Source organism: Melozone crissalis, unplaced genomic scaffold, assembly GCF_028551555.1.
Source record: "Melozone crissalis strain CALT ecotype California unplaced genomic scaffold, PUWL_Pcris_2 ptg000026l_1, whole genome shotgun sequence".
NCBI classification, from domain to species: Eukaryota; Metazoa; Chordata; class Aves; order Passeriformes; family Passerellidae; genus Melozone; species Melozone crissalis.
In genome coordinates this window covers 9,759,888-9,784,714 of record NW_026535804.1, presented here as the reverse complement: position 1 = coordinate 9,784,714, position 24,827 = coordinate 9,759,888, and the positions used below count along the sequence as shown (strand labels likewise).

The 24,827-nt window shown below is 40.7% G+C and overlaps 2 protein-coding genes across 2 annotated transcripts; both read right to left on the bottom strand.

Annotated features, from left to right (window-relative positions):
- Positions 1–375: 375 nt before the first annotated feature.
- Positions 376–7,248, bottom strand: ADAP2 (ArfGAP with dual PH domains 2). Its single transcript, XM_054278835.1, has 10 exons — positions 7,158–7,248; positions 6,022–6,152; positions 5,256–5,347; positions 5,048–5,133; positions 4,590–4,699; positions 3,790–3,936; positions 2,983–3,066; positions 2,507–2,569; positions 1,210–1,287; positions 376–633 (listed from the first exon to the last, which is right to left on the bottom strand). Exons 1-10 carry the CDS (start codon positions 7,246–7,248, stop codon positions 424–426), a joined length of 1,092 nt encoding a protein of 363 aa, XP_054134810.1. The 3' UTR covers positions 376–423.
- Positions 7,249–10,320: 3,072 nt separating this feature from the next.
- Positions 10,321–24,237, bottom strand: ATAD5 (ATPase family AAA domain containing 5). The gene is made up of 22 exons (XM_054278781.1): positions 22,534–24,237; positions 22,100–22,187; positions 21,293–21,457; positions 20,973–21,111; positions 20,424–20,508; positions 19,775–19,956; positions 19,177–19,334; positions 18,757–18,910; positions 18,240–18,533; positions 17,969–18,065; positions 17,358–17,440; positions 17,124–17,269; positions 16,852–17,002; positions 16,225–16,395; positions 15,924–16,039; positions 15,747–15,840; positions 15,452–15,516; positions 14,361–14,541; positions 13,485–13,672; positions 12,370–13,202; positions 11,144–11,308; positions 10,321–10,953 (listed from the first exon to the last, which is right to left on the bottom strand). The coding sequence occupies exons 1-22, from the start codon at positions 24,033–24,035 to the stop codon at positions 10,875–10,877; spliced, it is 5,136 nt and encodes a 1,711-aa protein (XP_054134756.1). The 5' UTR covers positions 24,036–24,237; the 3' UTR covers positions 10,321–10,874.
- Between the last annotated feature and the right edge of the window lie 590 nt (positions 24,238–24,827).

Sequence of the window (24,827 nt, the reverse complement as noted above, 5' to 3'; positions counted from 1 at the left end):
TACTTTTAAAACTTGCTTCTGCCTTTCAATGTTCAGTTTAATCAAGCTCATTAAGCTTCATCTGTTCCTGGGTGAGCCAGATCAATGTATGTTCTTCCTTTACTCTTGACACATTCACTGAGGCACCGTGTGGGGTTGTGCTTTGGAAAAAAATCATTGGATGCTGGATTTGCCACTCACATAACAGCTAAACAGTAGAGACTGCTGAAAGCAAGGGGCTAGAAGAATGTGTGATTCCATTACAGGACTGGTTCCATTACAGTATCCTCCACAACTTAAACTTGGCTTGTTTTTTTATTGTGCCAGAAATGTAGTGCTGTAAGAAACATTCATCCCACTCTGCTGAAAACAACACTGTTCCTGTGTGACCAGAGGCTGCAGCTAGGTGGAATGCAGCTGCCTGCCTGCTCCTCCCTGTGGACATCAGAGCTGGGTGATGACTCCATTCAAGGCATCCATCCACTCCTTCTGCTGCCTGTCATTGTCACAGATAAACACAAACTCTCTCACTGGCGTGACCAGAGTGATCACTGGCTTCTTCTTCTTCACCCAGACTTTCTGGGGCAAATCATCTCGTACTTCATATCCCTCATCCTTCCTTCCAATGGAAACCTGGCCCTGTGCAAATGCATCCTGGGAAGAAGGAGGCAGAAAACAGCCATTAGCCAGCAGAGGGTGGAGCTCCAGCAGACACTGCCCTGTCCTTGACATGGGACAGGATCTGGGGATGCACGGAGGGGAACCGATGACACAGACTGGTGACACCAGCACGGAACACACAAAGGGGATTTTGCACTCACAGGCATTCTAAGGAGGAGAAGGCAGGTCCTACCCTCACAGAGCTGGTTGGTGGGTGTTCAGAAGGGACAGGAAAGGACATTCCCATGGCTAAAGCAGGACATTGGGGCTGTCAGCTGGAATATTGCTCATCTTGGCTAAGGTTACAGGCACAGAGGCACTAGGGCTGGGGGAGAGGGGGCATGAACCACAGGCAGCAGCAGTTACTTTTAAAAGATCTTTCTCACAGCCACTGTACAGGCCAGAGTTCCCAACCAGCTCAGCTTCAGAGACATCCTTTGGCAAGGGAGATGGGCTCTCGAGGCTGGGCCTGCTCCAGTCTGGCAGAGCCACTGGAAAAGGTGGATGAGAACAGACCCTTCCCCCCACCTGTTCATGAAGGGGCTGTGGAACAAAGAACACTCATCTTACCAGTGGATTTTTAAAGTACAGCAGGTTCCTTTCCTGAGAATCCAAGCAGAACCAGCGTACCTTAAAGGCCTCCTTCTGCTGCAAGGAAATGGTAGAAATTCTTTAAAGACCCAAGTGTCAAAGCAGACTTTGGTCTACTGAAATCCCAGGACCACTTAAATGACTTGGAGCTGGAGTTCAGTTTCCTTCATCCCTGCAACTGATAACAGGACTGCTGTGTGCAGCCCTCAGCCCTCTCCTCTCCCTGGGCTCAAAATACAGATTCACATTCAATGATAATCCTTTGGGCAGGGAAGTAATCAAATTAACAGGATTAAGGAAGTTGCATGAAATGGATTCAAAGCATTGCAGAGAACAACCCCTGAGTGGTGATAGTGAAAAGAGTGAGCAATCAATTTCAACAATCTGATCAGGGAGGTTGTCCCTGGAATTTTGGGTGCACAATATTAGTTGGGATTTTTTAGGTGCCAATTCCATCAGCTACACTTACCTGACCATTCCTGAGCTATTAATTGCTCCAGGCTGAACTGAAGAGGCCTCTTCTAGGACTCAACTCAGTTTAAGCAGAATTTAGGCCTCAGTAGAAAAAGACAAAATCTTTCATCCTCTGTGCAAATACCTGCAGAAGAGGTGTTGGGACACTGGCACCAAAGCTGGGCCAAAACCCAGCATATTCAGTATCAGCACTGCACTGCTGAACTTTATAATAGGACCTGGCTCATGGTTCAGTCAGAGGAGAGTAAGGCAAGAAGTGGCTGTGTTCAAACAAGACCTCAGGTCTTTATCTCCTCCTTCAGCAGTGCCCAAAACCCTGCTCTTCTGTTCCAAGAGTACTGGCCCAAACACTTCCCACAATAAAACAAACCAAACTATTGGCTTCACTGTAGAGAAATTTGCTCAAATGACACTTTGCTGCTCTAAGTAGATGTGACTTAAGTGCAATGGACTCTTAAGTGAAACAGAGAAGTGGGGGAGGTCAGCACATCATGTTCTGCTGTGGCAGGAGCTGCAGCTAGCAGATAGAACAATCCCTGTGGCGTTGTGCAATAGCACTTTGCATGTCCATTGACAGCTAATCCACCTTGCTTATTCGTCAAGGATTCTTCTTCCCAATCTTATTTTCCACACAAAATAAAACATGGTCCCAAAGAACATGACAGGTTTGAATATGGTTTCTTTTATCAACCCAGGAAGCAGAGAGTCACTGAGCAAATAATTTACAAGTCAGGATCATTGAACTACCAAATATTCTCTACCTGGAATGCTCCTGTTTGTGTAATGCCAAACATGCACTTACTTTTGGTCCTGTTTTCTCCATATATCCTTCTTTGACAAAACTTCTTGTGATCCTGGGTATGAGCTAGGAGAACACAAACACAAAAAAAGTCTGTGTCTGTCCCAACCAAAACCAGGACAGGCTGTCTCATTCAAGATTGCATTTCTGCTCTGTTTTTGTGAAAGTTAATCACCATCAATTGCGGCTTTTGGGGTCTGGGATTTTTTTGGCTGCCTGGTAAAGGGAAGTCTGAAGTAAGAAGGAACATAATATTTTTGACAGATTACACTGTGTAAGAATCACATGGAGACTTTAAGGCCTTAAATGCCAACCAAGTTTTTGCATGTTATTCAGTGTGGCTTTTCCTTCTACTTCTTCTGTCCATTCCCTGGACCCAAGTGCTGCTTTTTAAGCGCCTGACTCTGTCAGAAGAAGTGAGAAAATGCCTTCCCATGCTATATTTGGCTAGACTGCTTCAAGCCCTGTTGAGTTCTCACCTCAGGCTCAGGGAGATTTGGGAAGGTTGTTCTGAGATAATGGTAACGTGCTGCCCGAATGGCATTGAACCAGTCAACAATCTCCTGGGGAAACAGCAAACACAGACACAAACATCAACAGGAAGAGTAAGAGCACTGCTTCTCCAAAATGCCTTTCTCCTTCCTTGTGACCTCTTTGTAAAGAGGTACTTTCTCCCCAAGGGGCAAAGAGAGTCAGTGATTTGTCCCAGACACCTGAAAAACATTGACCCTTGAAAATAATTTAAGAATGCCCCTCCTGGGAGGTCCAAGACATTCTCAGCATGGACAGTCACCCAAGTCTGTATACACAGGCTTTTTCAGTTGATTCAGTTATGGGTTGTTTAGAAACCTCTACCTGGAAAGACACAAGAACTCTGGTGAAGGAAGAAACAGAAGTCTAACAATATCTATAGGGATACTTTTTAAAATTATCATTGTTGGCTTGGAAATAATGTAGAACAATATTCTCTATGTGTGCCAAGAATTTAACCACGAAATTGTAAAAAAAAACCACATAAAACCATGAAGCAGTTACCTTACAGAGATTTACATCCATTACCACTTCAGACTGTCCAAATGGTGAGGTTGAATATATGCCCCAACAGAAAAGGAGCAGGATGCTATAGTTAGATGCTACACCTAGGAGTATCAAATTCTGCAACTTGCTATATTCTACAAGTCTTAGTGATGCCAACTAAAACCAGATCTTGCAGACACAGTAACTCTTCCAAAATATAGATCCAACATCTAAGCATCTGCTTACTCCAGAATCTCCATTATATTCACCTTTCCACTTTCGTGATAGACAAAAAGGTTCCTTGTTTGACCATCTGTGATGTATGTGATCTGCAGCCCATGATTGTGTCCTATTTTCTCCACCTGGAACATTGCATTCAGAGTCTCAACGCTGATAACGGCTTTTGGAACTTTGGACTGTGAAATGAAAAGCATCACTTTATTAAAGTGTTCTCAGGGAATGTACTGCAGGACAGATCAGCTGTGTGAGACCTAGATCCCTATTGAGAAGAAAGCAGACATCCTGAAATATCTGAACATTGCATATACCTGAAACATAAAGCCTTAACTGCATGCAACATAAAACCACTTAGAAAGATTCCTTCACAAATGCTGGATCACAACTGAAGAGGGCTGGGTGTGCACTGCAAGGGACAGGGATATCTCCAGCCTCCCAGTCAGAGAACAGTTGGCTCCAGTCTCTCACAGAAAGGAGTCATGAGAGAACCCTGCTGCAGGAGCTGATGAGAGGATATTTTGGTAATGTAAGAGGTAACAACTGCCAGCAGATCTGTTCTTTGTCTTCCTATTCAACTGCCAGTACCCATTTCCTTTGTTCACTAAGAAGGAGGAGGCTGCAAGGCTGAGATAAGGGAAGAGAAAAAGAACTAAATCCAAAATTGCCCAGTATACCACGTATATTAAGGGAGAAACTTGTCCACTCCTCTAAGAACAGGCTGGCCACAAAACTAGAAACAAAGCTACTTGTGCTGGGTTTTGCCCAAAAAGAGCAGGGTCTGAGGGTGGGTGTAAACCTGCTACCTATGGCCAGCTCTGGCTGAAGAACTCACTTCTTTGGTGTAGTACTTCATCAGCCCTTCCTTTGCTGACAGGAGAAACTGCCTCTTCTGGAACTGTCTGCGTCCCTTCCCAAGCTTCCAGAGGCATCCTTCACGGCTGCCTACAGAGCAGACAGGAAAGTGTCAGACAAGGGTGGCACAAGGGCAGGACTATTTAGCTAAGGGTGATGTGGCACAGTTTCAAGTCTCTTCTCCATCTGAGAATTTTCCCCTCATGAAAAAATAAGTGGAAGAAATAGAGAACTGTAAGATCTGAATATACCCTTGCACTTGTGAAAGTGCCTTTTCTTGGGAGTTTCTTCTCATAGCTAGACTCCAAGCAGTGACTGCACATCCAGCAGTGCAGTCACATCCAAATGTGACAAGCCAACACTAGAGATCTCCAAAGCTGCCAACAGAACATTGTGCTGTTGGCCTTGAGGCTGAGACCTCCCTGACAATCCTTTTACCTGCAGAACAGGGATCGTGGCAGACTCCAGTGTCAAGAAATTCCCCACGCTCATATTTAGCTCTAATCCACTGCTGTCTTAAAACCCTGAAAGAGGAAAACATGGATAAAGCTGATCAGTCTCTACTGTAGCTTCAGCAGCCAGCCAGGGAGACCTGAAAGGGAAGCAAATGCAAAGGTCTACAACAGTGAATACACCATCAACTTACATGCAGTCATGGGACTTGGGGATGTAATAGTATGGAGGGACCTTTGCCTCAAATTTAGCTTTGGCCCAGAGATTTCCGTGATTCCTCATAAACTGAAATACAAAATAAATTACAGTTAGGTGTGCCACTGCAAATCAACACCATGTCATAAACATAGAATGAGACTTGTATCAAAGGGTGTGCTGCACTTTTTTCTGAGTCCTGCCATAACTCTCAGTGTGTATTTACATACATTTATCAATTCCCTTTGGCATTATAGTTTGCTGGTTTTAGGTGGATGCACCTTTTTCAGTATTTACAGTTCTGAACCATTTGTGAAGAAATACAAACTGTGGTTGCTGATGAAAAGAACAAAAGAAAATTAGTTTAAAATTTATATATGATCTCCCCATTCCTTCATCTCCTCCCACTTATTAACTGTGATTGTGCTATTAACACAATTCAACTGGATGCTGAGAGGCTGAACCAAAATTTAAGAAGGGTATGTTGCTTTCTTAATTGAACATACTGCCAGGAAATATCTGTGGGTTTCTAAGCCACAAGAAGAAGTTACTGTGTATACAAAAATACACACCACAGACTGTTAGGAACATGGTCACCTAGCAGTGACCTATCAGTGTAATTTGATCGAGCAGGTCATAAAAATCCCCCTAAAGTAACCCATGCATTAACACGGCTCTGTTGCACTGTCCATGGTGGATGGCACAGGAATTACATGGCAGAGAAGGTCATGAAATGTGGAGAATTATTACTTTTTCCTCTATACCTCTATTAAATTGCTCTCCCAGAAGTCAAGCCGAAGGGATTTGACTCTGCTGATTTCAGGAAGATTGCGATGAATTCCAGAGCAATTCAAACAAATGAATATTCCAAGTTTGTAAGAAGCCCACTCTGGATCTAGATAAAAACACAAACAATCAATTAATACACAGGAAAAGGCACATCCACTGGCAAGGATGAAATCCCTCATCTGATGCACAGTCCAGGCTTCACACCTAGTAAACACCTCGAATCCCACCCCACTGTTTATGGCTGTCACTTCACTGTGTTCAGGGGAACAATACTGGCTTTCCCCAGGGAACGATGTGGCCCCTGCACTTGTACATTCTTTAACTGCCTATTTGCTTTAAAATTAAGGTGACTGTGCAGGCAGGTGAGTGGTGATGGAAAAGCTCTGCTAATGATTAGTTCTGCATGAAAAGCTGCTGTTGCTGAACTAACAGTGGCAGGAAGGTGCCGACAGTGCGCACTGTGGAGAGTTCAACGGAGCACAACCACCGACAGCGCGGGCTCTGTCCGTGCCCGCGAAGGCTCCGGCTCCTGCTGCTGCTACATCCCCTGAAGCGGCTTTGACAGGCACATCCGTACAGGCACTGAGGGTTCTGGCAGGACCATTTCCTTGGATTGCGCCACCGCCCACTTCTCCCTATCACGCTAAACAGAAGCAACTTGACGCCTCCTTCAGCTGCCGCTGGCTCCCGCCTGACCCACCCGAACGGGCACCGGCGCCAGCGCGGCGCGGGGGCTCCGCCGGGTTTTCCGCGCTTTTCCTGCCCCAACCCTTGCGCACAGACATTCCCCGAGCTGAAAATCACCCCACGCACCCTCCTCCTGCAGCCTCGTGCCCTGTCCACAAATAACCCGGGGAAGCGCCGGGTGCTGAGGTCGCTTCCCGCTCCCTGCTGCGGTTCCCCGGCCCCGCGAGGCTCCCGAGCGCCGCGTCCCGGAGCGGGCAGCGCCGCGGGGCCAGCCGCAGCCGCCCTGCGGGACACGGAGCGAGCACGGACCGAGCGGCCCCAGCTGCGGACCGGGCCGGCCGGCGCCCACACGGCGCCACGGCCCGAGCCCCTCGTCACGGCCGCTGTCCGCTCGGAGGGGCGCTGCCCGGCCGAGCCGCCTCACCTGGGTCCCCGCAGTCGGCGCAGCGATCGTTACCGGTCCCGGCCGCCCTCTGCAGCTCCAGCAGCAGCGCCTTGTTGTGGTCGTAGTCCATCGCCCGCGGTGCCCGGCGCGGAGGCTGCGGGAGGCTCGGCCCAGCCGGCAAATGAGGAACCGGAGCGGCCCGGGACGCCCCATCCCCTCCCGTGTCCCCGGGCGCCTCCTCCCGCCGGCGGCTCGGGGAGCGCGGCCCCCCCGGCCCGGCCCGGCCCCCCGGCACCTGCCCACTGTCCCTGTCCCGGCTCCCCGGCACCTGCCTACTGTCCCTGTCCCGGTCCCGGCCCGGCCCGGTCCCCCGGCACCTGCCCACTGTCCCTGTCCCGGTCCCGGCCTGGTCCCGGTCCCCCGGCACCTGCCCACTGTCCCTGGCCCGGCCCCCCGGCACCTGCCCACTGTCCCTGTCCCGGTCCCGGCCTGGTCCCGGTCCCCCGGCACCTGCCCACTGTCCCTGTCCCTGTCCGGCACCTGCCCACTGTCCCTGCCCACTGTCCCGGTCCCCCGCAGCTTTTCCGCAGAGTCGCAAGTTCTGCGCTGACATCCATTGCTAAGGGACCCGTGTCCAGGGGGGCTCGTCCGCACCCTCCAGGTTTGCCTCAGCCCCAGCTCTCTGTAAAAGTTTACAAAGCTTGCTGGGGAACAGAAGGGCAGCGGCGCCCCAGACATGGACCGAAAAAGCCCCGGTACCGCCGGGACAGGCGAGTCCCGCTCTCCCAGCGCAGCTCTGAGGGAGCTCGGTGACACCAAGCAGGGCCAGAAAAACTCTGCCCACGCAGCTCAACACAGAGACAATATAGCATTTCAACCCGACTGAAAATGTTCCTCTTCCATGATAAAGCAAATGCCAAAAAGTCGTGCCTTAATATTCTGTTTATCTAAGACAAAAGACAAAGAGAAAAATTTGAGACAAAGATTTTCAAGATGGTCAATTAATTCAGAAAAAGATTGAGGTATTTAAATATTTTTCTAGTTTCAGGTTAAATTTAATTTGCATTGCTATGGTGCAGTAGTATACACAATGCTTCTTTAGTGAAGTTTATCTACAATCTTGAAAAAACACTGTAATTTTGTAGATGACTAAACACTACACTAGACATGTATTAACAGTTCCAAGTACTGAAACATTTTTCCCATCTTCTAGGCACTAAACAGTATTATGCCTTTTATTTATTTGTAACTAGTGTGAAGTAATGAAATACACAGCAGCAGAATATCTGAAAAAGCTGTTCAGCTACTCACATAGAATCTCTTTTCAGCATTCTCCCTCTAGGAACTGTTGCATACTGGAATGTAAACATGGATTTAATTTTCCCCAGGTAATCTTGCAAGCCATAGGACCAAAGCTTTTTGCTAGTTTAATTTTTGTAGAGTCCTTACAACTCCTGTGGAATAAAAGGAACATTTTGTATGACATTTAGGGAGTGGTTATTTACATATATATTTTTCACAAAGACTTGAGATAGTCTTGCTCTTGAAGGGGTCCTTCCCTCCTCCCACTTCCATTCTGCAGTAGCATTAACACAGTCTAAGCCTTTGGCTCATTCTTGCAACCATAATTGCTTTTTTCTATATTATTCATGGGATGGTAGAATAGTGTCACCTAATTTACATTCTGGAAAGCAATATTGGAATGACAGTAAAGAGGAAAAAAAAGCTTGAAACTTGGTTGAGATTTCCCCAAGAAGAACAAAGTTGTTGTCTTTGGTTCAAAGTTGCTGTATACCAATAACTGTGCTTGAATGAGAGAGTCATTGTGAAACTCCAGGGTTGTTTTTACTTCTGATTTCAAGACACAGAAGTTAGCTGGAGGGGGCAGTACATAAAGGACTAACCAGGTCCCAAACTATTACAGGAAAGTGTTTTGCATCAAAAGCAGGCAAATTTCACAGTACTGGAATGGAGCTTGTGAACCATTTCCTTCTAAGTAGAGTTAGTCAAACCCAGCCCCAGGTCCCTCTTCCTCAAGCCCATCCCTCCTGGAAACTTGCTTTATTCTACCTTACAAAAGATGCTCACACCTGATGCATAAAAATCCAAAGGTGCTAATTTATCAGAACTCAAATTATCACACATGGATTATCCTTCACTCAGAGCTTGAGGTGATTTTATGTGGTAAATATCTGATCAAGAAGGGAAATACCTGAATTCCACTTTACCTTGTGGACACCACAGCAGATTCTGTAAACAACTTTTAAGGCAGTTATTAAAACCAGAGCTGACTTCAAAAGAAGGTAAATTGTCTCTCACTGCTTTCTAACTTGGGTCTTTCAAATTATCCCTGAATTTCCCAAAATACTACTGCTTTATAGGACTTGTTTCTGGTTTATGCAGGTCCTCACTGTAATCTAGTTAGGCTGATAGTGCCCTTAGAAAGCAGTGAACAGATACACTTTTAGTTTATTATTTAAAAAAAATTTAAAATGTTATTTATTTTTACAAATCATACAGGAGAAGCATAGACTGTTGATACAAAAAAATCAAGCCATGAAGATTTTAACAGCCACCACTGTCATTCTGATAATTCCGGACAATGGAAAGAGTAAACTACAAAGACGATCTACAATGCAGAAGCTTAAAATAATTTACTGTTTCCATAAATATTTCTAATTCCTGAACATCTTTAACACATGGAAAATGTAAGATGAGACCAGAACCAGGAAATGCCTTCCTTATTTTTACAGAGACACTGAGGTAAGTGGAGCACCACTGCATGGCAGCAGTCTGACTCAGTTTGAGGAACAGGAACAGTCCAACTGCAAAGAAAAGGCAGAAAAGTACATGGCTGAACTAATTCCAGTTTTAAAGTCCTTTAAAAATATGTTTCAGGACTTTTACCTTTCATGCAACAGAAACATTGAGATTGTAGCAAAGTCTCACAAATTTATTGTCGTATAAAAATGGATTCAATTACAAATAATCAGGCTGAAGTCTTGTCAAATACAAAAAAGAAGCTTAAGAATAAAACTCAATATACAAGACTAGAAGTAGTTAAATATTCCTGTACCCAAAGCAACGCTGGGATAATTGCTATTTACAAAATCTTGCCTAAATCTCTTGAGACCATGTTGAGCTACAGTAATAATTTCTCTACCTTTTTAGGAGATTAACATGCAGATCTGACAGCTGTGAACAATGAAAGGAATCTATACAGATATATGTACATTGAGGCACAGTGCTTTGTAAGGACTTTGCTCCCTGTGGTCAAAGTGAAGAGCTGCTTTCAGTCATTTAGACTTTGGAGGACTTGTTGCACCCTCTCTGTGCCCCCTCCCACCTGAAGTTATTTTTCACTTTAACCTGAAATTCAGAAACAAACTTGTTTGAACAAACAGTCTCCTCAGAAAACAGCAACTTTGCTGTGGAAGTTGTGACAAGTGGTTGTTACAAAAGGACTTCTTGCTATGTGATCCACAAATTGGAGAGAAAGAGAGCAACAAGTCCCCACTGAATAGTTTTGCATTTAATATTATGAATGCCCTCACTGGACAAGCACCAAACAAACCCACATTTCAGCTGTGGAGAGCAGTATAATGATAATAGATATATACATTATTTTAAATAATTATAAAAATTTAATATACAAATGGCTCTGAATATACAATAATGTGGTAATTAAAAAAACCCCAAACAATCTATGGTGAGAATACCACCATTAGGCACAAAGTATTTCTGGAGTTGGCAATTTTAAGGGAAGTCCAAAGACAGACCATTTATCGTTTGTCTGGGTATTTCAAGATGAATCCCTTCAAGATAATGCAAGAACCTATTAAAAAAAAGTAAAAAAGATTGATAAAGGAACAAAGTTATTTCCAAATATAAGGCAACACTTTTATTATTTTGAGAGACAAATGTCTACCTTCCTTGCCTAGAATTATTTGACAAAATATTTTATTAAAATCCTTAACTACCTTCTACAATGAAATGTAGCAAGATTTAGGAAAACTCAAACTTACCTTCTTTTAGTCTTCCCTTGCTCTTTAAGCTTCTCAGACCTACAGATACTGCGGAGAGTGGGGAGGTATTCGAGGGTACTGGCTTGCTTATTGCCCAGGTTTAAAGGACTTCTGGAAAATACAGTTTTGATGACAGCCAGCCTCTTCTGTGCTTTTTTGTGAGTGCTAAAACAGAGAACGAAGCTTTATTGTTTCTTATTCAAGAATGCACAATGGTGATTTCATTTCTTTAGGATCAAAGCCCCTGGTTTAAAACTCCATTAAATTGGTATCCAGAAGTGCATCCCAATGGATCAGATGTCTGCAGCTTCTAATTGTGTGCTGCTCACACAGCATCACAAAGCTGGACTTGGACAGAAACATCAGGGCCAGCAGTTTGTTTGGCCAAAGCTCTTGTCTTAATCAGGAGTCTGATCTGGTGAGCTCTTCAGTCTAGAAATGGATGTGAAGGTTCAGTACAACCAGAACTGAAAGCATCTGTGGTCTTCAAAAATAAATATTCTGGTATTTGTCAGTGTCAGGTCCAGTGTCTAACCCATGACAAACTTGGTCACAGGATGCATGGTCAGATCCATTCTGCCATTGCTCCTCTGGGTACTGATTTCCAGAAGAAAGGCTCTAAGCCATCTTCCTGCTTAGACCCTGAATGAGCTTTAAATCCCCATTGTGCCAATTTTACCTGCGATGACTTGCTTGTGTTAAAAGCAATGTTTCATGGACATACTTGATAGTATTCTTTGGGCTTTTACAATGTATTAAAGGTTATTCTTTGTTAGCATAAGTTACTACAAAGAATTTACTTTGGATTCTGTTAGGTCTTCATCAAGCAACACCTACCAACACACCTAACTTGAGTTCAGTATGAGCAGGTGACATTTGGTAGTTGCAGAATCCCATCTCTCTTGAAAAAGCCATTCCTTTAGGGTTCTGTTGCTCTTTTGGGGGTGGTGCTGCTGTTTGTCCATTTTTTAAATAACTGGACTAAGGTTAGCATTCCTTAACAACATTAGAGTCAGGCTGTTCAAGAAACATCACTTTTTGCAGATTGAAAGGAAGTTAATTTAAGGTTGTAAAAGCACAATGAACAATACATTGCAGTGTTTTCAGGCACAGTGTCATAGTGGTATGAATGTGTATACATCAAATCTGAAACAGTCCTGCACCCTGGGAAATGCTCTGCTTGACAAATAACTGCATTACACTCCAAAATATTAACAAAGTCTTACCTTGAATCAGCTGCCTGACTGAAGGATATGCAGTTCCTTGTGTCTGAGAGAGGCAGAGTAAGTCCCTTCAGCTGATCACTTTCAGGTGTTTTACTGGTAGTTGAAAAGGATTCCAAATGTTGTGAAATATTAACAGAACTTTTAGTGAAGCTGAGTGCTTCAATAGCTGCCTTTATTTCACTACAGCTCTGGGAACTCCACCAATCAGTATTTTCTATACTGAACTCATCACAAAGACCATTTCTGATTTTGGCATTTGTCCAATGAAAATCCTCACTTTTAGAAAATTCCAGTGGTTCCCTGGTGGTAGTGTTTACACAGCAATCCAGGAAGGACATGTTTTCCACAAACTCAGTCAGTGAATTCAGACACTGAAAAACAACTGCAGACCTTCTTTCGTTTACTGAGGTTTTAGTTTTAACTTCTTTTTGTTCTTTATGCACCAACAACTTTGATTCCTTTTTACTCACTTCAATACATGATTTAGGACTGTCTGATGGCAAAGTTATGAATTCAGCTGAATAGTTCAGCTCAGAATCAAATAAGTCACTATCATCCAATATCTCAAGCCTCTTCTGAGCCTTTATCTTTTTAGACCTTTTTCCAGGGCTACTCTTCCTAGAGCAAGAACTGTTAGTAGATCTGTCTTTTGAGGAAACTGCAGTGGTCCTTTCAAGTATAGACTTTGAGGCTTCAGACTGGTTTGACAGAACTTGCATTGGTAAGGGAAGAATAAGTTCAAGATTGCTATACACAAAATCCACATGCTTCATCTGGAATTCTGTGAGAAGCTGCATCAATTTATTCCATTCCTCCATAGTTGTGATTTTGTGCTGTAAAACAATAATATGAAAGTATTATCAACATATTAAAATTAATTTCTTTTAAATAAAATGTTATTATAGAAAATCTCACACTCCTGGCTTAGTGCTTATGAAGTGAGGGACTGTTTTGCTTGGAGACCACCTCAGTTCAGATTGTACCTAACCAGAGAATTCTCTAATTTCTACAACAAACCTTTTCAGAGATTTGCTTCTAAGATGATGCCATTCCTGGTGATGGTTACACTCAATTGTTTGGCAATCAAAGTATTACCAAGTCAGTTACAAAAATACCTTTAAAAATGTAAACAAATCTTCTGAAGGCAAGAGGATGTTCTTAAGGCCAAGCAACGTCTCCACACAGCCTGTATCACATTTTGGAAACTCCTGAAGATGTGAATCATCAGCTTGAGAAAAATCCACCTTGGAATCCTTAGACTTTGCAGGATGAATGACATTATCTGCCTTCCTTGTCTCTTCTCCTGCACAGATATAACAGGATTTACTTGAAAGGGAACAACTGCATGATTAAATTGATTTTCCACCTCTTTGCCTCAATTCCTGGCACAAAGGATGCTGTGTCACCTTTTGCTGTGGTGCTGGAGGAACAGAGCAGCTGAAATGAGACATCCCATGCCCACATCACTGCTGTCAGTGTTACCAACCTGCTCTCCTGCTTCCCAAGCAACCTTTGAAGGAGGCTGTGTCTCACTTGTCTCTCCCTGCCACTCCCTCACACCCCTAAACTCCTCCTGAATCCTTTGGGATCAAGTTCCTACCCCTGCCTGCTTGCCAGCTGTGCCACTTTTATCCCTTTTTCAGCTCTGCTTCTTCTAGGTGGATTGCCTACCAGCCATATGGATAAAGAACTGCAAACTAAGGAAAATTACTACTGATTCCCTTCTTTGCCTGGTTTTGCTACTCACAACATGAAAGGGAGATAGTAAGTACCATAATGAGAGGCAATAAACCCCTCAAAATTAAGTTCCTTATGCATTAATACAAGGCTTTGAAGTAGCTAAAAATAGCAGAAGCATTCCTCCTCCCCCCCAAATTTAGGAGTCTTACAAGAAGTTACCATTTATTCATACATGCCTAAGAATGCTTCTATTTAGTCAAATTCATATGAATAGATAGATATTTTTGAAAGATGAAATTAAAACAACATACCATGAGGTGCCAAATGCTTCTCTTTCAAGCATCCACCTCCACTTCTAGCCCAGAACTGTAAGTACAGGACACTTTGTCTGATATCACAGTTGTTTGTGGTCAGGAGAGCAGCCAAGTCCTTCACATCTGTCCGCAGGTTCTCAGCCAGGCACAGAGCTTGGAGGTAGCTCACAGAGTTTATCTAAACAAGAGTCACACACAGACCACTGAAACAACTCCTGAATCACACTGCAGGAAGTCACACAAGAGCAAATTATTCTATTTACGCTTGTAATACATTTTGCCTTTTAATACAGGAGATTGATTTATTAAATTAGATTACAGTTAGATTAAAACCTGTAAGGAAAAGCAAGCTATCCAATCTATGCAGCCTATGCTGGAGAATTAAGTTCAATTTAGAAATAATTAAAAACAAACACACAAACCTATTCTGCTTATGGTCCTGAGGCTACCTACACCTTGCTTCTTATCACCAGTGATCAGCTTTTACTGAACTATATTCATTTTGAAGGTTTTTCTTGCATTCTTTCTTTTAACTCTGTTGCCTAGAAGTACAACAGGTTTTCTGTTTTACATTAAGAAATTTCCCCTTCTCAATAATTAGGTCCCTCTCATTCTCATTTATTTAGGTTTTTCACCTAATACATAGCTGTAAAGAAAACTATTTGCTACACAGAACACTAGTGTTTGTATTAAAGGAATAACCCATAATACTTCTAAAATAACTGTTATAGTTTTTAATGAATGAACCAGTACTGGCATAATCAACCTTCAGATCAGAGCTATCAGATATTTATCTAAATACATTCTACAAACTAAATTAATTGATTAAATGATGTTCTTATTGTAATTCTCAGTACCACTAAATTGTTTAGGAAATAAATCTTCCATGCCAGTAAAACAGCTCCTACATGTAAAGATAAATACATCCTACACACCCTTACATAAACCCCAAAAACATGTCTGTCTCTGATCAAACAAGTATGTTACAACAGAAATATATAAACCTACCCCAACATTTAAATTTCAAACTGAAATCAGCTGATAATTACTTGCTAAGGGTGTACCTGCATTTCCAGACACAAACTTACCAAGGAAGGGGTTTTAAAGTTGATCTCTTCAAAATAGCCATCAAACATTAAACTGAATGTTGGATCTATAAAGAGAGATCAGTAAACTGTCATGACATTATGCCAAACCTAGTTATTTTCTTTGAATAAAGGTACTGGCTGCTCTAACTGATAAACACTCAAATACTTGCTTTACAGTCTCCACTCATTTAATTTTGCATTTAGGAGCAGTATTCAACCATCACCATTTACAGCCTCTAATTAGAAGTGGCTCTTCTGACTGTAAAGCCTAATTACTGTCACAAACACCACTCACCATTGGTGGTAAGAATCACAGGTCTCTTTGCAGTTGCCATGAATGTCTTTATTGCACTTAGAAATCCTGCATCTTCATCAAATATTATATCCACCTACAGAAACAAACATAGCATCAACAGCTTGAGCAGCAGTTACAAGCTGTGAACAGTCACAGAAAATTTCATGTGAATTTTACCTCTTCAAAAAGAATGAGAGAAGTTGCACTTTTCCTGTTGTGTTCTCCTCCTTCTTCTTTGTTTATTGATGTAATTTGAGTATCTTTCTTTACTTCCAGTGAATTCTGAGTATTTCCTGCAGATGGATGAATAATTGAGCAGGAAGGAGGAGTGAAACCATTAATGCTTTCCAGATATTGGCTTCAAAAATCCCTCATGTATCAAATGCTTAGAGAATCTGTTCTTTTCTCCACACAGCTCCATACATGGTGTAGCATTTCCACCTCCAAAGGTAATTCATTATTAAAAAGGAATACCTACCTCCAGTTTTCTCTTCAGATGTTGCTTCTCCATCAGCATCTTTACGTTTGGCAGAAATTTTGAAGTAGTTTGCAAGTGTTTTAGAGGGCAAGCTTCGTTTTAATCCTGCTCCTTTGGGTGACAGTGGTGGTTTTCTTGGAGAAATTATTTTCTTTGGAGAATACATTTTTTCTGCAAGGTATGTTTTATATTAAACTTCATCTGGAGATATAATGTCAAACTGATATTTCTCAGACAAATTTAAAGTGAAACCCATTTTTTATCTATGGTAAATACAGGTTTACTGTGCTGAGTTTTTGCTTGTTTTCCTTTTCTCTTGTTATAGGAAAAGCTTTCTGTTCAACTTTCTATTCAAATGCCACAGCACTTGCTCCACCACTGCAGAAATAACGTAACCAAGAGTCAGTATTTTAATAAAGTCATTATTTCATTTGGTCTGTAGTTGTGTTAACCAACAGACCAGTTCTTACTATTATGGCCAGGTAAGCTAAATCTGCTCTTTCTAAAAACAACTGATATCTAAAATTTGTTTTGGGAATTCAGTCTTTAACAAACTTCTCCCCTCTGTAAAACCCATCCCATAATTCAGACCAAACAAAGAACCCCAGATAAGAACACAACACTTACTTGGTGACTTGGTAGTGCTACAACTGTTAAAAAAGCAAGGCTTGTGTGCATTCACACCTTTTTTGTCCACTTGATGAGACTGAGTAGCTTCTTTGAGCTGAGACAAAATCTGTCTCCCACTACGCTGGCAAGAAGCATTGACTTCAAATATCTGCAATGGTATTTAATTTACAACAAGAAAGAAAATTAAATTGTAGACATCTTGTATTACAAATGCTTTTGTATCATTAGCTATAAATAAGAAAAATGAGGAAAGAAAGAACTCCACAAACCTTAAACCCAAGCTCCTGAGCACAAGCATACACTGCAGCAGTTTTCCCCACTCCTGGTGGGCCAGTTATCAGAACTGTATTGCAAAGGGTTGTCTCTTCCTCAAGATCAGATTTACTATCTTTAAAGTCAAGGCTGCTTAAAGAATCTGTAGAATTATTAAAAAGAAAATAAAGGATTACTGTTATTTTTTTGCCACCTTTCAACAAGAGAAGCTATATTAATTCTATCAGTACCTTCTAGCTCTTTGTCCTCCTTTTCCCTTTTCTGATTTCGTTTTTCTTCCAAATCAGCTCTCTTTTTCCATTCTTTTAACCAACTATAAAAGAAAGGAAGAAAACAAGAATAAAAATTGCTGGTGAATTAAGTGAAGCAAATTAAGATGGAACAGAACAAAAATCTAGGGGACATCAACCACTTGTTACCCCACAGAAATCTATCAAGTCCTTTCAGATAAAAGCAAAGAAACGTTCAGGATTTGATTCTTTTGTAGAAAAAGTTCCCTTTTTCATTCTACATTCTGTGAGCTGACCAGTATAAAAACAAGTCATTTGGTGAACTATTTATTCACTCATAATTCAGTGCTGTTTTGTCAGATGGATCTTTCAATTCTGTGTAAGAGCCACACCAGTGACTTAAGCACACACAGAAAATTTAACTGAAAGCACAATGGTTTAGGTGGAATTTAGTGCTGAGTTCCTGTGAAAAGCAGACAGTACAGCAAGGTCATGATTAGGATGCTTGTAGGGAAGTACAGACAAGGACTGCTTTCTCAGTACTTGAGCATTATCAAGTAACATGAAGTTTTGAGTTATTTTAGGAATGGATCCATGTTCCAACTTCTGACCTGTGTAGCCTTTCAATTTCTTTCTTGTTCCCTACAAGTTCACTGGAATCTTGAGGCTGATATTTTTCTGTCCAGAGCATGTCTTCCTTTTCCACACCTACAGAAAAAATATTGTCCATTTTTAAAGTTCTTCATGCAATAGACTTGATCACATCTAGCAGAGTATCAGGACTAGATTTGATTTTTGCATGTCAGTGGAAAGCTGACATAGATCACACATACACATCCTTCCTCAATGGAAGGATTAAAAGGAGACAGGAAAGGCACTTACCTGAAAGTGCACTTGGGTCTGATAAACAACCACTGCCTTCTGTCACACTATCTGGTTTCTGGGTTTTGTTTTTTCCCAAGTGTGTGGCTTGTCCTGTCTCTGCCTGTTTTTCTCCAGATATGGGAGGAATAAAGCTCCTGGAAACTCTTGATTTCATCTCAGTCTCTGTACCTTCAAGTTGTTTTCTTCTTTTTGATCTGCGATCTTCTGTTTCTTTCCTTTTCCTCTTTGTTTCCTTCCAATTGTCAGGATGTTTCTCAGTTACCTCAAGATTTGTAGTGCCATCTCTGCTTTCTAAGAAAAAAAAATGGCATCAATTTAAAATTTCAGGCCATGTCCACTACCACTGTACTTTTGCTTAAGCTATATTTGAAGAATTTGTTCAAAACAATCTAAAATGTGAGGATCGATGTATTTACAACAACATTATTCCTTCAGTTATATTTTTTTAAATTTTCAGCTGTTTTTTAATGCCAGAGAAAGTGAGGGTGGTTTTCTCCCTACATAGATTCTTAACCTTGTGTGCTGTTTTCCAAAGCCAACTGCTGTGTTTGCTTTTTCAGGAACCTGGAGTAGTATTTTCTCACTGGAAACTGAGGATTAGAAGCCACAATCTCATCTAGCAAATCCTTCTTGAATGCATCAGGAAAAGCTGGTCGGTGGCCTGAAAGCTGGAATACAAACACACAAATTACTCAAAATCTTTACACAGAATGCTTTGCATAATTTACACTGGAAATACCTTGTTAAATTCAGAGATTAACAGAAACTGATAAGAACTGTCTAATGGTAAGATGCAAAATGGGTAACTCACACACAGGGAAATTAAAAAAAAAAACCCAACAAATTACAGGACTGAAACAAATTCAAACAACAGGATTTATTAAAAACATAACTCCAAACAAGTATCAAAACAATTTGAATTTTAAGTACTCACCACAGGTGCAGAACAATTTCCAGTTCGTTTTGAATTCACAGTGGAAAATTCACCAACTGAGAGAGTGATTTTTGTGATGTTGGTGACTTCAGTACTCAGTTCCCTCAGCTTAGTTAATAGAGGACATGATGGTGATTGCAATTTCCACATTGGAGAACCTACAAAAGAACCCCCAGCAAAAACAAAACAAGAGTTAACTTCTATTCTAGGGAAAAGAAATGGGCTGGTCTTCTATCTTTTGTAAAGTCTTTTGCATTTGTCAGAAGGAAATGGTTTCTACCCAAATCAGTCCAACACAATCTTTATTCTCCAAATTGGAACTTAACAGACCAACTTTTTTGACTAAATGTTAAGAATTTTGCATCCTTACCCATGCACGTATGGTCTACTTTAGCATCAACTTAATTTGTAAATTTTGTATTCAAAAACATCTCAGTGGAAGCTTCAAGTTTTGTTCTCTTACTGAGACACAAAACAAGAGGAAACTACCACCTCCTATTCCAGTCCTAAGTTGTTCAAATTTTTTCTTTTCTGCACAAATTCCTCAGAAATTATTATGCACATTTGAACAAAACCCAAAAGCTTAACACAAGCTTACAGTCATCCTTCTGCTGCACATGGACAACAGTCTTAAAACAGGAGCTTGCAAGGGAGTATGCTTCCATTGCTGCTGCCTTCTTTGCAATCTGCCTTTTCAGAGACTCTGGCAATCCACTCCTCAGGAATTCACGTTTTGCTCTGAATGGATCACCATCTTGAGAATTTTCAGATGCATCTTGGCTTTAATGAAAACAGAGAAGAAAAAGAAAGAAAAGAAGATAGAATTAGTAGAACTTCCAGCTATGCAAGGCTGAGTTTAATCACATTCTCTTCCAAATGAGTTGAAAATGGTCTATCAAAACTGCTGAAATTAATTTTAATGAGGCTAGTTTGAAATTAATTCTGTGTTAAAAATTTTAATCTAAAAAAAGTTCTCTTTGGTTTTGTGTTTTTATATGCAATTTGGGATTTCTTTTTAATCAGTCACCAACTACATTTCCAGACATCCAATATGGTTCTAAAATGGCTGAGGAATTCTCCAAGAAACCCTAAAATTTTGCAAGTGGATTAAAATATTAATCAATATAAAAGTAATGAATATTTATAGCACATTTCAGTAATGTGTTTAAATCTGTAAAATGAGAGAATGTTAAAATAACCTTGGAAAGTATTTTGATTTTTAAGCAACTGCACTCTTGACAACTGACCTGCTTTCATCAAAGATCACAATTGGTTCACCTGCAGAGTTTGGAGCATTTCTGCCTAGGCAGGAAGGTGGACATCCCAGTTTCCCTTTAAAAAGGTAAAAAACCTATTATTAGATTAACACTGATACAAGATTCTAACCTTGCTTCTGTGTTCACTACCTGTATGTTCCATTTAACATCATCAGGGAATCTCCTTTTCTTAAGGGAAAGTCGAGTATTTTAACAAAACTCATTATAGCTTTGTTTCTAATTATTTCCTCAGTATAGATGCTATTTTCTAACATTAGGGAAAAAATGGAGACACAATAATACATGGCATATGTTGACAATTTTTCAAATAAACAGTTTTCCTGAATGAAGAAAGAGCAAAACAATACATGTACTATTAATTCATATAAAAAGGGAAGGTATATTTTGGAATATTATACAAGATAAATCAGAAAAAAATAGCAATGTACTGCAAAGGCAGCTTTATTAAATAAAGTTACAATAGTCAATAATAAAAATGTTTCTGTAATAAAAAATAAAGACATTCAGTGTGTTTATTACCATTGGAGTTCTTTGCAACCTTCACGTTTTTAGGCTTCTTCCCCAAAACATCATTTAAGCTCCGAAGTTTCTTTTCCTTCACACTCTGCTCTGTAGCAGTGACACTGTCCACGTTTGAACCCAGAATTATTACTGATTCCTAGAGGGAAAGCAAATCAAGTAAGAAAGGAAACCCAACTTCTCCTCCTTTATTAACAATACACTGCAGATATCTACCCTGGCTTGCAAACATTTCTTGCGAAGAACCAAGCAGGAATCATTTGTGTTGCTTATATCAATAACAAATATATAAAAATATCCCTCCCAAAGTACATCCTTACATCACTTTCTTCCAATTTCTTCTTCTCAGCCAGAGCTCGCTGTCGAGACGAGCGCCTCACAGGAGCTGCTGAGTCTTCACTCACTTTGGATCTGTTCTGCTGGATGGCCTTTGCTTTTTCAATCAGCTGCTTTGCTTTAGATCTGTTCTTAGAAGTGGAGTTTATCTGTTAACAAAGAAGAAAAAAACTGAAATAGCAATTAATAGCACTCTTCACTAAGTACTTTAAATAGTTAATTGTTGCAAAATTTCATTGGTTTAAAAAGAAAATGAAATAATTGAAAGAACAAGCAAACCAAGATGATATCACAGTTCTCCAAAGGGAGTGAAAGCAGTGCAAGATCCCCAATTTTTTCATGGAACTGATATGGGCAGTGACATCCTTGAGTCTCAGCTGTTCTGCTGTGCCCAAACACTACCACAGATCACTGGGTCATTTAGGCTGGAAAAAACCTCTGAAATCATCAAGTCCAACCTCTGGTTAATCATTACCTTGTCAAATAAACCATGGCACTAAATGCCACATCATTTCTGTATCCCATCCTGAGAACCTGCAGCTCAGGAGCATGCTATTTTATGGAATTTTTCTGTTATGAAAGGTGGATTTTTACTAATAAAACATGTTTTAAGATCTAAGGTACAAGAAACTATCTGAAATTTCATCATAAATCAGAGTATATTCCCTTTCCATAGGGCAGCTGGGAAGTGTCATATTGTATGACACTAGATTATTACACAATACTGAATACACCATAAATATACCATACAGGAATGACAAAATACTGACACCAATAGTTACATCAATTACCTTTGAGTTTTTGGAGTGAGACTCTTCATTTTTCACTGCTTCAGCTTTATTTGATTTTGTAGCTGCTCTGATACGTGTAAACCTCATTCTAATTAGGGAAAAAGGCATTATGAAATTATTACTGGATAATGAAGGGAAATGTTACTCTGAATTTAATTTTCAAAAGCCTTTAAAAATACAGTGCTGTAAACAGAAGCAATCCCCCAACTGGTGGATGAGGGTTTTTTTTTGTTGTTTGGTTGGGTTTTTTTTAATATGTCTTAGTATAAACACATTTATAGTCAGCTTTGATTCCTCTCTATTTTTACCCACTATGATCAGTATCCATGCAACTTTGATAATATTAATATTATCCATTAATATTTATGTCTTGTTTTCAAATACTTGCATACAATTAATGGGCAAAAAGGCAGAATGTACTCTAAAAGGTTTACCTTATTGGGCTGCTGCCATCAAAGGGCACAGTAATCACCTCAGCTCTGTACATGTTGCTTTTCTTGCAGGATTGTCTGTGTGATTTTGGGGTGGAAGTCTCTAATGGGCAGGCACTTAATTCATCTGCAGAACAGGCACTTCTGGCCTTGGGCTTTTTAGGTGTAACATTTGTTGATGTTTTAGTTTTCTGTTGCCTTAAACTCCTCCTTAACTCATTCCCTTTTGGACTTGATAAAATTATTACATCTAAGGTGTTTTCCACGGTAACAACATTAGCACCTGAATCCTCTTCTCCAATATAATTGCTGGTGTTTGAGACATCATTTTCCTTAGTTTCTGAAGCCTTCTTTCTTCTGTTTCCTTCTTTCTGAACCTTGTTAGATTTTCTGGGTTTAGCTCTATTGCTTTTAGGTTTAGAATGTGTACATTTGTCCACCAAATCTTCTGGTGCCCTGCTTTCTAATCCCTTATTTGAAGGAACAACATCTTCAGATCCCTCTTTTTCTTTTGAGGACTTGGCAGCACTGTGCTTTTGTTTTCCAGGTGCCTTTTTAATTCCACTTTTTGTTACATCTGCTGTTGGCTGTCTAAAAGCTTTCATAAACTGATGCTTCTCTTCCTGGGTACATTTTGGCCTCAGAGAATCTGCCCCTCCAGTCTCCAGTACAGCCAGCTCCAATTCTTCCTCCTCAATAACGACGTTGGATTTTCTTTTCTGAGTCACCTGTTCAGTTTGCTCACTGTCCAAGAGGGCTGGGCTGCTTTCTCTTTTCCCTACACGTCCTTTCTGCTTCAAAAAAATGGAAGCTATTTTCCTAGAGCCTTTCTGCTCCTTATTTGAGGGAGGTAGTCTGGGGGGAATGGAATGAACTTGTGCAAGCACAGTCACTGTTCTGAGTGGCAGCTGCTGGGATTCCTCACACTCTTCTGGGTCACCAACACCATCACTTTTGTCCATTTTATTTGCAGCACCAGAAGTGTCAATTGCTGGCTTTGTGTCTTCTTCAACATTATTTTCCCCCTGACTTCTCAAGAAGTCCTCAAATGACACTGTTATTATACAATTATTTACCTGGGATGTCCCATCACCCATATGAACCTCAAAACTGGAATCACCAAAAGCAGCATCACACTCTGCTACTGTATTTGTCTTCTCCTCAGTTTCCTTTTTATATGTTTCATTAATCTGGTTTTCTGATAAAGAGCTTTCAGACAAATCAGTATTTACTTTGTGCTTCCTTTTCCTTGATTTTTTTATCCTATTTTTTGATCCATTTGTTTCACAACCAAAGTTTTTTGCATTTTTTCTGGAGGGGATAACATTTGGGCAGTTCTCTCTTTGATCATCATCTTCTGCTAATTCTGCACATTTTTTGTCCACTATAGTACAAGAAGCAATAAAGTCATTACTGTCTTGTTGCAGTCCTGTAGTTACTCTGCTGTCATCACTACAAATTTCTATTTCAAGGTCGTTCTCAGATTCTTTCATTTCTTTTGGCATATTACTTAAATTACCTTTCTTCCCTTTTCTCTTCCGCTTTAAAGATGGCTTGAAAGATGATTTACATTCTTTTTCATCAGTGTCCAACAGTGTTTTATTTTCTCCAGCTCCTACTGGGAATGCAGCATTCTCAGTTGCAGATGTCTTTTTAAAATAATCCAAGATATTGTTGGATTTTGGTGATGACAATGCCTTGTCCACAGGTTTTGCTAGTGGTGAAAAATACCTTGTGATGGTTTCTGCAGAAGCATCTTCCTCTCGCCGCTTCTTGCATGGCTGTAAAAGGTAAAACACCAATCTTAGTTTTAAAAAACTTAAGATGACTTATATAGAACTTTTTCAGAAGATAAATATTAATGTTTATGTGTTCAGAGTGGGCATGCATGAACTAAATCTCCATGTTTTCAGGGGCCATCTAAGCCTGAAATATTCTGCCCTTTCAGATAAATAAAAATCCTGTTCTGAAGCCTTGAGATGGTCAAAACTGAACGGGATCACGGGGTCTTCAGAACAGCTCTGCAGATATTTCACAGTACTGGAACTCTGAAAGTCTGGGTCAACTCCAATGATCAACCTTGATATGCTCCCCAGAGCATCTGTGGAGTATTTAAGAGAGAATTCCAACATCCCTTATAAAGGTCTGGTCCTACCGTAATCATCTGACATAACTTAGGAAGACAGTACACCTTTAAGAGTACTTAAAGAAAATGAACACAAGAGAATTTTTATCTCGTATAATGATTCAAACCATGAAAGAACATTTACTTCTACAGCTCCAGGAAAGACTTTGGC